Source organism: Macrobrachium nipponense, chromosome 1 (genome assembly GCF_015104395.2).
Source record: "Macrobrachium nipponense isolate FS-2020 chromosome 1, ASM1510439v2, whole genome shotgun sequence".
Lineage (NCBI taxonomy): Eukaryota > Metazoa > Arthropoda > Malacostraca > Decapoda > Palaemonidae > Macrobrachium > Macrobrachium nipponense.
The window spans coordinates 76533664-76548844 of NC_087200.1; the positions used below are offsets into that span (position 1 = coordinate 76533664).

At 33.6% G+C, this 15181-nt stretch overlaps 2 protein-coding genes across 9 annotated transcripts in view; both read left to right on the top strand.

Moving 5' to 3' along the window:
* The window catches only part of LOC135219388 (protein CREG1-like), a 103679-nt gene extending 95954 nt beyond the window's left edge, over positions 1-7725 (top strand). Inside the window, 1 exon segment of the mRNA XM_064256119.1 lies at positions 7168-7725. Coding sequence (XP_064112189.1) covers positions 7168-7280 — 113 coding nt within the window. The 3' untranslated portion in view covers positions 7281-7725.
* Positions 1-15181, top strand: part of LOC135219389 (methyltransferase-like protein 22) — a 603918-nt gene that overhangs the window by 159157 nt on the left and 429580 nt on the right. The gene's annotated exons all lie outside the window — the stretch shown is intronic.

The following is a 15181-nucleotide window of genomic DNA, read 5'->3' on the forward strand; positions in this document are numbered from 1 at the left end:
TAGGAGCAAAGTATCAGAGAAGGAGCTGGAAGAAAAGCTGAGAGAGATTATTAAAACAACAATTTTCAGTTTGGCTTCATACTAGAAAAATCATCAGCAGAGGCAGTCATTAAGGTTACTACATACTACCTATCAAAAAAGAGATAAGGTAGACCAAACCAAAGGTGGTCTCGGAGTTACTGAAGCCATGGAGACAAAAATGGCAACTTTGAATGTGGTAGTGACAGATTCTCTCCTGCAAAGATACAGACAGCTGTCACAGTGTTGTATAGGTCCTGTACCTGGCTTAGGCTGTTGATGCTGATCTTGAGACTGATTATGGACATTACCTAGATCTATATGATAAAGATGGAGCCTCCAGTGATGACAGACTGAGACTATGGTTACTGATATATAATGACCGAGTCACAAGTGTGATGAGACGCACTGAAACAACATAAGTAACATAAAACACATACCGGAGAGACCAGGAATACAAGATTCCCATAATAGTAATTTTCTATCTTAACTGCTGCTTTGTAAATATCCTAGTGTAATGAAAACTAGAAATAGTAGTTTCCCTGTAGGGGGCCTAGTGCCATCAATGCACCTCATGTTGTGCACTGTAGGCATTAAAAAGATTCCTTGCAGCATCCTTTTGGTCCCTAGCTGCAATCCCTTTAATTGCTTTTACTGCACCCCTGTTCATATTCTCCTCCTTCCATCTTACTTTCCGCCTTTTCCTAACAATTGTTTCATAGTGCAACTAGGTGGTTTTCCTCCTATTACAACTTCAAAACCTTGCTATTCTCAATTTTCCTTTCAGCGTTGAATGACTTCATAGGTCCTAGCAATTGGCCTTTAGCCCACATTCTATATTCTATTCCATTCCAGAAATGTAGTTCATATATTTTCACATGAAAATATGTAGGTAAACTGTGTTTTACAGTTTGTGGGTATTTAGCTCCTAACAGAGTATCAGTCTCTCACTCAGAGTGTACTTTTGCGCAACACTGTAGGTTGTATCAACTCTGTTTTCCAGCCACTTGCAACAAGATCTCTGCAACTTCATTATTTGTCAGTTATTTCAACGAAGCCTTTCATTCTATAGGGTATTCATTTTAGTTTTTTGAATTAGGAGTAAACAAGGTAGGACCCATGCTGTTGTAAAGTGGACCCCCCATGTTCGCGTTCTCCGGATTTACGGACTCTTGCATTCTTGGATTTCCTCTGGATTTACGGACTCTTGCATTCGTGGATTTTTCTCAGGAACATTTCCCCCCATTATTCATGGAAAATTTGCCTATTCACTGTATTTTTTCTATGAGAAATGTCCACACATTCCTGGATTTTCTAATCCATTTCATCATAAAATGCACTTTTTTGATAAAACTATTAAAAAACCAAGTATTAAAATTAATAGTGGGTTTTTCATGAGTTTTAACTAACAAAATAGGCTGTTTTCAGCATTTTTATAGGGGTTCCAACTATTCGCGGATTTTACCTATTTGCAGGGGGGTCTGATACACTTCCCCTGCGAATAAGGGGGGACCACTGTATGTATTTTTTTTATACTTCTTATTTTAATTACAGTGCAATACTAACTACTATAACCATCTGGGTTAATAACTGATCCTGGTAAAATTTTTATTCTAATTAAGAGCTAATATTCCCTAAATATTTACTGTTATTTTAAGAAATAGTTAATAATTAAAAAAGCAGATTAACCCTTAAACGCCGATTGGACGTATTAAACGTTGACGAAAATTCTCTGTTGGGTGCCGAATTGATGTATGAAACGTCAACACAAAAAAGTTTTTAAAAAAATTAGCGGAAATATTGTTGTAGGCCTACTTGGCAAAAACTTTTGTATCACGCACCTTGAGGGATGCTGGGAGTTCACGGATCAAGCTGTTGTTTTGTTTACAATCGTTACCCAGGCGCGCAAGCACGAAATTCTTTCTTCTCGCACTAAAAAGCATCAGCGACACATCTCGGAAATTATTTAGTCACTTTGACATAATTTTTGCACCATTTTATATTAGCCGTTCCATAGAGTTTTATATATGAAAATGTGCGCAATTTCATGTAGAATACAACAAAAAACAACCCATGGTTGTAGCTTTTATCAGTTTTGAAATATTTTCATATAAATAACGGTAAGTGCCAAAATTTCAACCTCTGGTCAACTTTGACTCGATTGAAATGGTCGAAAAATGCAATTGTAAGCTAAAACTATTACATTCTAGTAATATTCAATCATTTACCTTTATTTTGCAACAAATTGGAAGTCTCTAGTAAAATATTTAAATTTATGGTGAATTTAAAAAAAAAAAAAACTTTTGCCTTACGTCCGCACGGTAACTCTTCCGAAAAAATCAGAAATTTTTTTGTCTGAAAGTCGTAATGTTTGCACCGTTTTATATTACCCGTTACATAAAGTTTTATATATGAAAATGTGCGCAATTTTATGTAGAATACAACAAAAAAACAACCCATGGTTGTAGCTTATCAGTTTTGAAATATTTTCATATAAATAATAAGTGCCAAAATTTCAACCTTCGGTCAACTTTGACTCGACCAAAATAATAAAAAAACGCAATTGTAAGCTAAAACTCTTACATTCTAGTAATATTCAATCCTTTACCTTTATTTTGCAACAAATTGGAAGTCTCTAGCACAATATTTCGATTTATGGTGAATTTATGAAAAAAAAAAATTTTTCCTTACGTCCGCACGGTAACTCTTCCGAAAAATCAGAAATTTTTTCAACAGATTGTCGTAATGTTTGTACCTTTTTATATTAGCCGTTACATAAAGTTTTATATATGAAAATGTGTGCAATTTCATGTAGAATACAACTAAAAACAACCTATGGTTGTAGCTTTTATCAGTTTTAAATATTTTAATATAAATAACGATAAATAGAAAATATTCGACCTTCAGTCAACTTTAACTCTACCGAAATGGTCAAAAACTGCAATTGTAAGCTACAACACTTACGGCCTCGTAATATTCAATCAATTACCTTCATTTTGCAACAAATTTGTTATATACCAAAATCATTGCAATTTAGTGTACAATACAACGAAAAAATAATGAACCCATTAGCTTTAACCGTTTTGCTCACAGCATGATTTGTATACAATTATATATGACATTTTTTTTGCACTCATATATTCCAATATTTATATATGATAATGATATTTTTTTCATTTCTGATGGTTGCATACTAATTTTCAGGCAATGACAAAGAAAGGAGCCAAAAATGAACTCATAATCTTGAAAATTATGTGTGCTGTGATTTTTTGAAAAAAACTTTTTTTTCGCTTCGGCGCTCGCTTGTAAACGCCGCCAGCATACGTGAGACACTTTTGGAAATACAGGCTCGCCGATTAATGGTTAAAGACAGAGGTGCAGCATATTGCATCAGAGTTCAGGAAAAGAATTTGTTTTTATTACCAGTCAAACTATATTGAAGTACAGATCAGATTTGCTTTTACAGGCATGTATTGTTAGTTTATATATAGTACGTTCATAGATTTTAAAATTAGTAGTCTCTCAAGTCATTTTAAATGTTTGGCCTCGACAGTTGGCCAATTGACATTGATGGAGCAAGACTGCTATTGCATATGAACACAAATACACAGTACATATAATCATATGGCTTAAGTTAAGTATAGTATCTTAGTTTTACCAGACCACTGAGCTGATTAACAGCTCTCCTAGGGTTGTGCTTAAAATTGTCACTGCTGTAGATAAGGGAAATGAAAGATCTTGATAGGCTTTAAAGGAATTTTAAGTCTATAGACGGAATTAGTGAGAGATGGAATTTGAGGGACTAAGAAGAGGGAATAAAAGGAGCTCTGTGGGATTAGGGATTTCCTTTGACTTCCCATCTGAAAAAGAAATATGGTGGAAGGAGCTTGTGACAAGGAAAACTCCAATGATTTTAAAGACTTTGGTCTTCGAAGCTTCATCATGTTTTATATAAAAATGCAAATGTATCAGGAAATATGTAGTAGTTAAAGCAATATGTGTATGTGTTTTGGGAGTGAAGAAATAAAATCATTCTGAAAAAGTGAAAAAGTACCCAAATCATAAAACTTGAAGTATTTCAAGATACTTGAAATTAAATTGAAGGAATGATTTCCTTTGACCAATTCTAGTCTATAAATTAATTAAATAAATGAAAAGAAGTCACCATATTTTGAAAGGGATTCAAAATTACCCACATAAGGGTTTTGAGTGCCATCTGACTGGCTTCTAGATTGAATGATTTGGTTTGATTAGATTTAGGCTTTCAAGCCAAGCATTTGGGCACTTTTGGCAATTCAGGACAGAAAAGAGGGAGTTGGAGTGGTTTGATTGTAAGATAGAAATCCAGAAAGTATAGGATCTAAATGTGGAACTGGGTGGAAAACCACATAGTAACCCTAAGATGTAATACAGTGAACCCCTGTATTCGCAGACTCGCACATTCGCAGATTTCTCTCTGAAACATACCCCCATTATTCGTGGAAAATTAGCCCATTCATGATATTTTCTATGAAAAATATCCACAAATTCCTGTTTTTTTTTATCAATTTCATTATAAAATGCACTTTTTATTGTAGTGTCTTACCGAACAATTATAGAGCCGTGATTTCCACGAGCGGCAGGATACTAAATTCAAATTTAGCGCGTCGGCGTCGCCAACACTGGTGGTGATGACGTCATCTCCCTCCACTCGCGGGAGAACCAGGTACAACTGCCCAGGTGAATTCAATTCTTTTCCTGCCGGCGTCCGGTGAACATCGGTGGTCGGTGCGGTTGGATGACTTTGCTTCGCTTTTTTTTCTTGTGGATTTGATCTTCGGAATTGGTGAAGTACTCTTTTTTTGGCGTTGTGTTATTTGCTTTTTATTTAGGCGTTGCCATGTCGGATTCTAGTCCGTCGGGAGTTAGGTTTTGCATCTCAGATGGTGGCAGCTGTTGGCTGAAGCAACACTGCAAACAAACTTTAGTAATGCTCTATTTTCAAAAATTACATGAAGTGACTAAATTAACAGTATGGTCTTTTAAACCAAATTACATATACTATACATACATACCTAGATTAATAACAAGATGCAAATATTCCTGTATTAACTTGATAAGTTTTGTCAGTGCTTTCAAGATATTAAAATGAAACTTTTTAAGACCAAATGAGGAGTTCCCTAACCCAGAGCCAATGACTATTCCTGAACTTTTAAAACTAACTTCACTCATACATTAACGGGGCCGGCCGGTGCCTTTATATATGGGGGTATAGGGCAAAAAATTCAGTCATGAAAAAAATTCATGGAGCTTCGTATGGCAGTGGAGAATATGTATACGAAATATTTTGTCAAAATTCCTCTTACTTTCGTAGTTACAGGGTAATTAGTAAATGTAACTCATTAAGCCAAAAACATTGATCCATACAAGAAAATACATTTCTTCTGTTATTGTAAATTTTGATAATTGTTGTCAAAGAAATTGTGAGGAATGGCATCTGTAAAGATTCCTTAAGTCGCAGGAGGGAAGGGCGTCAGCTTACCACCTTTCAGTGCGAGCAAAAACCTCGTATTGTACACGTTTGAGTTTCACCTCTATCATACGCTTGCTTTTACGTATGTTTATCTTTGTTTCAGCAAGAATTTCATCATGCCATTGAGGAAAAGACAAGCAAAACATCTCGCTAACATACAGATGAAGTAAATTTGCTCTAATATGATTACAGAATATCAGCTAACATACAGACGAAGAAAATTTGCTCTAATATGATTACAGAATATCATAATATTTATACGCAATATTAGCGTAGGTAGTGAAGAGAGAGAGGAGGGGTGTGTAGTAAGGAACGCCCCCGTCCTGCCTGACACACATGTCGCACAGTGCCCCAGGCTACGGTCTTTGAGCAAAGGAATTTATGATAAATAATATAGTTTTGGTTTATTAATACCCAAAAATGAATATGAAATTCATAATAATCATGATTTATTAACATTGTCTTTGTAAAAAGATAGTACACGTTTGAGCTGAGTTAGTGACAGAGAGAGAGAGAGAGAGAGAGAGAGAGAGAGTTGCGGTAGGAAGGAGTGCCCCATCTTGCCTGACGCAGTGCCCCAGGCTACGATGTATGAACAAAGGGATCTTCATTTATGATTAAATTATGATAAATAACATAGTTTTGGTTTATTAATACCCAAAAAAGAAATAGAAATTCATAATAATCATTATTTATTAACATTGTCTTTATAAAAATACAAAGGAAAACTTTGAACGCCCTTATCTCAAAACTATACTTACTGACCTTCAAATTCTATCTTCTCACTTAGTTTTAAAGCTATAGCCTTGAAATATGGTATATAACTTAGAAAGACATTATAGAACATTCAAATGAAGCCATTTTTCCTTTTTTTTAATTTTCCTGATTTAGAGGGTTTATTTTTTTTACCATAATGAAAAAATTCATATCTAGCAAAAAAAATGACTTTAAAAAAAAACTTTTCATTTGACTGGAGGTCTACATCATGTCTATATATGGTAGTAATTCCACGTCTTAATATTAAATATCAAGGGAGGAGATAGAATTTGAAAAATAGTTATTTTCAGGATAAATCGCCCTGGCATCACAAAACCGAAGGTCAGGCAAAAATCATATGCGGTTTGGAGATGTCCTAAGTCACCTTATTGAGTGGTATGAATGTCAAAGTCTTGTCCTTAAAAAATGGCATTAGTCGGCCAGCCCCCTTAACCTAAATAGCAGAAACTTGAAGTAATGTCAAATACACATGATCCAGATATAGTTTACTCAGTCTTGGAGGAGCCTCCTTGACTCATAAGTGAGAAAGTGACTATGAACTTTTGTGTTTCACTTTCCATTAATTATTCACACATCATTTTTATGGTGGTAAGAGCAAAGGCCACTGGAAATGAAATGAAATGGCAAGTTATTAGATCAGGCAACTGTTAGGAAATAGAATAGAAAAATATTCCCATTCAGTGTATTACACAAACTCAAGTGTGGGACCAGCTTGTAAAAACTGGGTTGGTTTTCTGTGGACTGCATAAACAAGAAAATTAAAGAATTTCTGATTTTCCTCTTAAATAAAACTAGAAGTACTTATGTCTACTTATGTAAGAATCAAATTGATTCTGCTAATCAATTCTTTTGCTTAATAGGTCACCAGTGGTTTTTTGCAAAGATGAGCATCAACCACATCTATGTGTTGGATTACTTTGGTGGAGCTGCTGTCGTCGATGTTAAGGAATATTTTGCAGCTGAACCTTTTTAATAGAAAGTATGTTCACAAAGATTGGCTGTCATAGTTTGATGTATATTTTATGCAAGTTAGAAGTTAAGTTTATCTTATCTGTTCAGTACAGATATGTTAGTCTTTTTGTCTTTCAAACAGTTGTTTGTTTAGTTGTGACTTATGATGGTACAGTGTTGCACAACTAAAGCTTTCATGCTGTAGTTCAGTTTCTATTAGTAGCTGATTGTTAGTTATTGATAAAAAGCAGAGGTGGTTTTTTAATGAAAGGAACTATAGTGTTATATGTTTACATTGTATATATAATTAGGACCATTGTTAGTTCCTCTTGTAAGATAAATTTTATATATAGATAATAATGGCAAGGATGTTTCTTAGATGCCAAATAAACTTCCTCATCATGTTTGCAAACTTAATAAAATTACTTTTATAGCTAATGAAGTAATAAAGTTACTGTTATAGCTAATGGAGTGTCAATATCCCTCCACTGTTCTTGTTGCCTACAGTAGCAATGTGCAATATGGAAATTTTTATTGATTTGGTAATTTGTGGTTTCTGTATATCATATTGGTAGTGTCCAATATTACACAAAAAATGTATATCCACAGAGGAAGCTTCATAGTAATGTTTTTGTTTGTCTGGTAAAATAGGACCAGTCAATTTACTATTTTCAGTTTTTGTAATTTTGCTTATCTTTTTGAAGGAAGGGTATATTTTAGCATTGTGTAAGTGGAAGTAATGCATAAATATAAGACAAGAAAATTATATTTACTGGGGATTTTTTTAGAAAGACTTCCTGGTCACCAGTCACAAGGGATCTTGTCTTGTATTATCTAGATGATCATCTGTGTGAAGATGAAAATCCTCATAATTGATATTATTATTTTTCGTTGTCAAGATAGACAATTCAAATCCATTATCTTGTGTGGAAGGAAAGTTGTATCATCAGTTATTTCTTTGCTTTATTTTAGGGAGCACTCTACCCTTAATACAGAAAATAAGTACGGTCCCCTAAAAGGGGAGAAACAGCATTTTCTTCCTCTTCCACTTCCCAGAGAATACAGCACAAAATTCTGTGTAGGTGAAGTAAAAAAATCACTAAGTAAACTGCTGTTTCAAAGGAGGTCCAAACTACTGTTTCAAAGGAGGTCCTGCCGATTTGACCTTGTTAACGGTAACTATTTTGTGATTGATTAACTTAAAGCCAAATACAGGTAGTCCCGGGTTTACGACAGTTTCAGCTTACAACAGTCTGAGGTTATGACGCTTTTCAATTATATTCATCAGAAAGGATTCACAGGTTTACGAACCATGTTCTAAGGTTATGACACTGATCTGACGGAAGAAATATGACTCCAATAAGGCAAAATAATCAGTAGTATTTGAAGGTTTTTTTATGAAAAATACAATAAAAATGCAGTTTACGTAATTTTTGATATACCCAAAGCATTAAAAATAAGATTTTCTTAGCCATTTTGATGAATTTCCAGCTTATGACGATTTTTGCCTACAACAAGTCTCAAGAGCAGAACCCCTGTTGTAAACTGGGGACTGCCTGTATACAATATGAATTGTGTGGAGACGCATACAAATTAATGTATTGCTGGATGTTTATAGAATTCGTATATTTTAAAAGACAGTATTACCCAAGGATAGGGTATGTTTCAGTGTCTTGCACCATAGGGGTCATCTTTCTGGTTTGGGAAGGTTTTTAATATGCCTAACCTGATCTTGTTGATCAGGTTAGGCATATTAATCTACAATTACAGTAGATTACCATGCTTAAGTAAGCCTAGGCTAGTAGTGGGGTAAATAAGGAGTTTGGATTATTTGGTAAACAACCGAATGGTGACATAGCGGCCACCTCTCCTGGCCAGCGGCCGCCTTCCCGAAAAAGTACTTTAACCCGTTCAATGACCCAAGATAAACACCAGTCAAGAGCTAGTGTCCATCGAAGCAACACATTAAGACCTTTACTTTCCTCTCGAAGTGAGTGTTTTCTCCTAAAACATTATAAAAGTAAGTTATTATTGTGATTAGGAAAAGGTTTAGTACATACACAGTATAAACATTGAACAATATTTATTGTATTGAAAAAATATACAAATTTACATTAAATTTTAGGAGGAGATTTAACAGTATAAAATATATAAAAGTACAAAAGGAATTATAAGAATAAAAAATATAGTTTGTTAGAAAATAAATAAGAATTTTAATGTACATATTTATAGGATTAAAGATGTTTGATACTTGCGTAGCAAATAACAGAAAAGGAAAGCCAGATATAATATTAGGAAATAAGAAAATTCACCTCAATATTGCCATTACAAGAGGGCCAGCAACCTCCTCCGATCATATACCAATGATAATTACATTGTCAACAAATCCAATAATGATTCCATCCTTAGAAATACCAAATATAAAAAGAGCAAGTTGGGAAGGCTTCGAAAATTAAATAGAAGGAAAAATTAGTAGACAACCAACAAAAAATTCAAGTGAAATGGAAATAACAAAAGAAACAGTAGACGGAGAACTTGAAGAATGGTATAAAAAATATAGAGGAAGCTATAAAAAATCACACCCATGACTAAATACTTTACACTTCCACACCCTATTAGTAGTGATATGTTTAAATTGATACAGTGGCACTACAACAACATGCAAAACACAGTACGTACTTATAACAGGTTGGAACAACGCATTGATGAGAAGATATGTATCATTATAAAAACAGTTAGTACAAGAAAACTCATGATTATATCATCAAAATTGGGAAGACTTAATAAAAAATACACAAATACAGTGCAATAACCCAAAACAATTTTGCAACTCTGTTGCAAGACTGATGGGAAGCAAAACTAATACATCACCATACATAAAATATAGGAATTAGAAAGTATATGATGACCAAGAGAAAGAGCTACTGCACGAGGCCTACTGGGAGGAAATATTCCTGATAACGCAGGAGGATAACCAAAATTTCGACAAACAACATGAGACAATAGTCAATGAATTCATTGAACAACATAAACGCAGAACGAATCTGCATCATGCAGCTGACATTAACAGACTCAATTAATGACTGTCCTCTAACAAGGAAAATAGAGTTATGGGAAATCAAAATAATAATTTAAAATTTTAAACACAAGGCACCAGGAAGAAGTGGAATTAACAAGGTTATAATTCAAAATTTACCAGATATTGCACTTGACAAATTAAGAGAAATATACAATTTGGCTCTCTCAACGGGATATTTTCCAATTATATTCAAGAATGCAATAATGATTTTGATACCCAAAAACCAGGGAAAGATACGTGCCAGGCAGAGAATTATAGACCAATATCATTACTAGAAATACCTGGCAAAATATTTGAAAAAATAATTAACAACAGATTAGTGTTGTTCCTAGAAGGTGATCAGCTACACAATAAAAATCAATATGGATTTAGAAAAGGAAGAGGAACCCAGATTGCAATAGCAACAATATATGAGAGCATTGCACTATCACAAAGAAGAAGACACCTTTGCAACCTAGTATGTAGATATAACCAAGGCATTTGACAAAGTATGGATACAAGGACTTCAATACAAAGTATTACATCTCAACCTTCCAGACATTTTTGAGAAAATACTATGCAACTCCATCAAAGATCGAACAGCAGCAATCAAGTCACAAAATTACATTGGGAATCCATTCCCATTACTAAGTGGAGTCCCACAAGGATCTGTACTCAGTCCAACATTATTCATATATACATCAGAAGTGACTCCACCACCAGAGTACTGTACTGGTGTCAGCTTTGCAGATGATATAACTAAATCGTTATACACCCAGAAAACCCTACAAGGAAAAGGGACCCAACTTTGAAAAGATAGCACAAAAAACAATGAACCAAATTGAAAGAATAAATCAATTTGAAAAGAAGCGGAAGATAAAGACAAATAAATCTAAATTCCAAGTAGTATCGGTATCTGCATACAAACTGCACAAATAATGTTAGACCAACAACCAATGAATTTTACTTAAAAGTACAAGAATACTAGGAGTGCAATTCGGACAAAGAGGAATATCAAGACATGTGAGAGAAAGGCTAAGAATAGCAAGAACACAAAATAGAAAGCTGAAAAGGAGGTTTAGCTATATGAACACAACTATCAAAATCCAATTCTACAAAAGCCTAATCAGACCAATAATGGAATATCCACCAATACCCACGTGCTTAGCATCGACTTCCAATATAAGTGCGTTACAAAAATTCCAAAATAAGATATTAAGGTCTGCAGTGAGAAACAATCAAGATGATGATCTGACTGTAGAACAAATACATAAAAAATACAAAGTAGAACCAATCAATCAGAGATTATACAGACTGGCAACCAATATATGGCGAAAACTAGTTCAATACAATAGTGAATTAGCAGAAGAATCGGAACCAGAAGAGAGAAACCTTGACCCAAGCAACACAGACCACAGATGGTGAAGAGTATCTTCATATATTCATAGCGATGAACCTCAACCACTACACTATTAACCCTTAAACGCAGAAGCAGTATTTTAAAAATCGTCTCCCGTATGCCGGCGGGATTCGGGAGTGAGCGCCGAAGCAGAAAAAATGTTTTTTTTTAAAAATCACAGCACGCTTAGTTTTCAAGATTAAGAGTTCATTTTTGGCTCCTTTTTTTTTGTCATTGCCTGAAGTTTAGTATGCAACCATCAGAAATGAAAAAAATATTATCATATATAAATATTGGGATATATTACGGCGCAAAAAAAATTCATATATAATTGTATACAAATTGCGAGCAAAACGGTTAAAGCTAACCAGTTAATTTTTTTTTCATTGTATTGTACACTAAATTGCAATAATTTTGGTATATAACACATTGTAAAACAATCAAAGCAACACAGAGAAAATATTATCACAAAAGGATGCATGAATTCGTAACGCGCGGACGTAAAAAATGTTTTTTTTTTTCAAAAATTCACCATAAATCGAAATATTGTTCTAGAGACTTCCAATTTGTTTCAAAATGAAGATAAATGATTGAATATTACTAGACTGTAAGAGTTTTAGCTTACAATTGGATTTTTCGATCATTTTGGTCGAGTTAAAGTTGACCTAAGGTAGAATTTTTTTTTATTTATCATTATTTATATGCAAATATTTTAAAAATCAGGAAAGCTACTACATTCAATTATTTTTTGTTGTATTCTACATAAAATTGCGCACATTTTCATATATAAAGCTCTATGAAACGGCTAATATGAAATGAAGCAAATATTACGAGAATGCGAAGTAAGCATTTCGGAGATTTGCGGCGGAGAATCATTGTGTGGAGGGAAGGGCAAAGTTTTTTTCAAAAATTCACCATAAATATAAATATTGTGCCAGAGACTTCGAATTTGTTTCAAAATTAAGAAAAATGATTGAATATTACTAGACTATAAGAGTTTTTAGCTTAAAATTGCGTTTTCCGACCATTTCGGTAGAGTCAAAGTTGATGGAATGTCAGTTTTTGTCTATTTATCGTGATTTATATGCAAATATTTCGAAAATAAGAAAAGCTACGACCTTCAATTAATTTTTGGTGTATTCTACATGAAATTGCGCACATTTTCATACATACATCTCTATGAAAGGGAACAAATATTACGAGAATGCGACATAAGCATTTCGGAGATTTGCAGCGGAGAATCCACGCACGGAGGGAAAGGAAAAGTTTTTTTTTCAAAAATTCACCATAAATCGAAATATTGTGCTAGAGACTTCCAATTTGTTTCAAAATGAAGATAAATGATTGAATATTACTAGACTGTAAGAGTTTTAGCTTACAATTGCGTTTTTTGACCATTTCGGTAGAGTCAAATTTGACCGAACGTCGATTTTTTTCTATTTATCGTGATTTATATGCAAATATTTCAAAAATAACAAAAGCTATGACCTTCAATTATTTTTTGTTGTATTTTACATGGAATTGCGCACATTTTCATATATAAAACTCTATGAAACGGCTAATATGAAATGAAGCAAATATTACGAGAATGCGAAGTAAGCATTTCAGAGATTTGCGGCGGAGAATCAGCGCTTGGAGGGAAGGAGAAAGTTTTTTTCAAAAATTCACCATAAATCGAAATATTGTGCTAGAGACTTCGAATTTGTTTCAAAATTAAGATAAATGATTGAATATTACTAGACTGTAAGAGTGTTTAGCTTACAATTGCGTTCTCCGACCATTTCGGTAGAGTCAAAGTTGACGGAATGTCGGTTTTTGTCTATTTATCGTGATTTATAAGCAAATATTTCGAAAATAAGAAAAGCTACGACCTTCAATTAATTTTTGGTGTATTCTACATGAAATTGCGCACATTTTCATATATACAACTCTATGAAACGGAACAAATATTACGAGAGTGCGACATAAGCATTTCGGAGATTTGCAGCAGAGAATCCACGCACGGAGGGAAAGGAAAAGTTTTTTTTTCAAAAATTCACCATAAATCGAAATATTGTGCTAGAGACTTCGAATTTGTTTCAAAATGAAGATAAATGATTGAATATTACTAGACTGTAAGATTTTTAGCTTACAATTGCGTTTTTCGACCATTTCGGTAGAGTCAAAGTTGACCGAACGTCAATTTTTTTCTATTTATCGTGATTTATATGCAAATATTTCGAAAATAACAATAGCTATGACCTTCAATTATTTTTTGTTGTATTCTACATGAAATTTCACACATTTTCATATATAAAACTATATAACGGCCAATATGAAATGGAACAAATATTACGAGAATGTGACATAAGCATTTCGGAGATTTGCGGCGGAGAATCTGCGCGCGGAGGGAAGGAAAAAGTTTTTTTTTTTCAAAAATTCACCATAAATTGAAATATTGTGCTAGAGACTTCGAATATGTTTCAAAATTAAGATAAATGAGTGAATATTACTAGACTGTAAGAGTTTTAGCTTACAATTCCGTTTTTCGACCATTTCGGTAGAGTCAAAGTTGACCGAACGTCAATTTTTTTCTATTTATTGTGATTTATATGCAAATATTTCAAAAAAAGAAGAGCTACGACCTTCAATTATTTTTTGTTGTATTCTACATGAAATTGCGCACATTTTCATAAATAAAACTATATAACGGCTAATATGAAATGGAACAAATATTACGAGAATGTGACGTGAGCATTTCGGAGATTTGCGGCGGAGAATCCGTGCACAGAGGGAAGGAAAAAGTTTTTTCTCAGAAATTCACCATAAATCAAAATATTGTGCCAGAGACTTCTAATTTGTTTCAAAATGAAGATAAATGATTGAATATCACTAGAATGTTAGATTTTTTGCTTACCCAAAAATACTAATTCCAGTTTATTCTATGGTTATGTCACCTGTAATTTATAGCAGCAACTGCCGGTGCAAGAGTCAAATGATGGAATCGGCCTTAATAAAAGAGAAGCAGGTAATGAACATCTCAAAAGGCGCGTGGATTTCAGATGTCGCCAACGAAGTTTTCATTCAACCAACGCTTAAGAAGATTAAAGGAAGATTATCAGCGGGGGTGACCTAAATTGGCTTACTTGTGGACGGATCTCTTGGTATAAATACCACCTTTTCTGTAAACTTTTCTCATTCATATACCTGAAGAGAGAGACAGCAGTCTCTGAAATATAGTACTTTTCTCTCTACATTTTGGTGTTTTTATGGGTTCCTTTTATTAGATGGAATTCTGTTGTTACAGAACATTTTTACCTGTCATATATATATTATATATATGTATATGATTATATATTATTATAATATATAAGATATATACAAATATATATAGATATATTATATATATATATATACAGGTACCATCCTACTTACAACCAAGTTTGGTTCCGACCCACTGGTTGTAAGTCAGAATGGATGTAAGTCG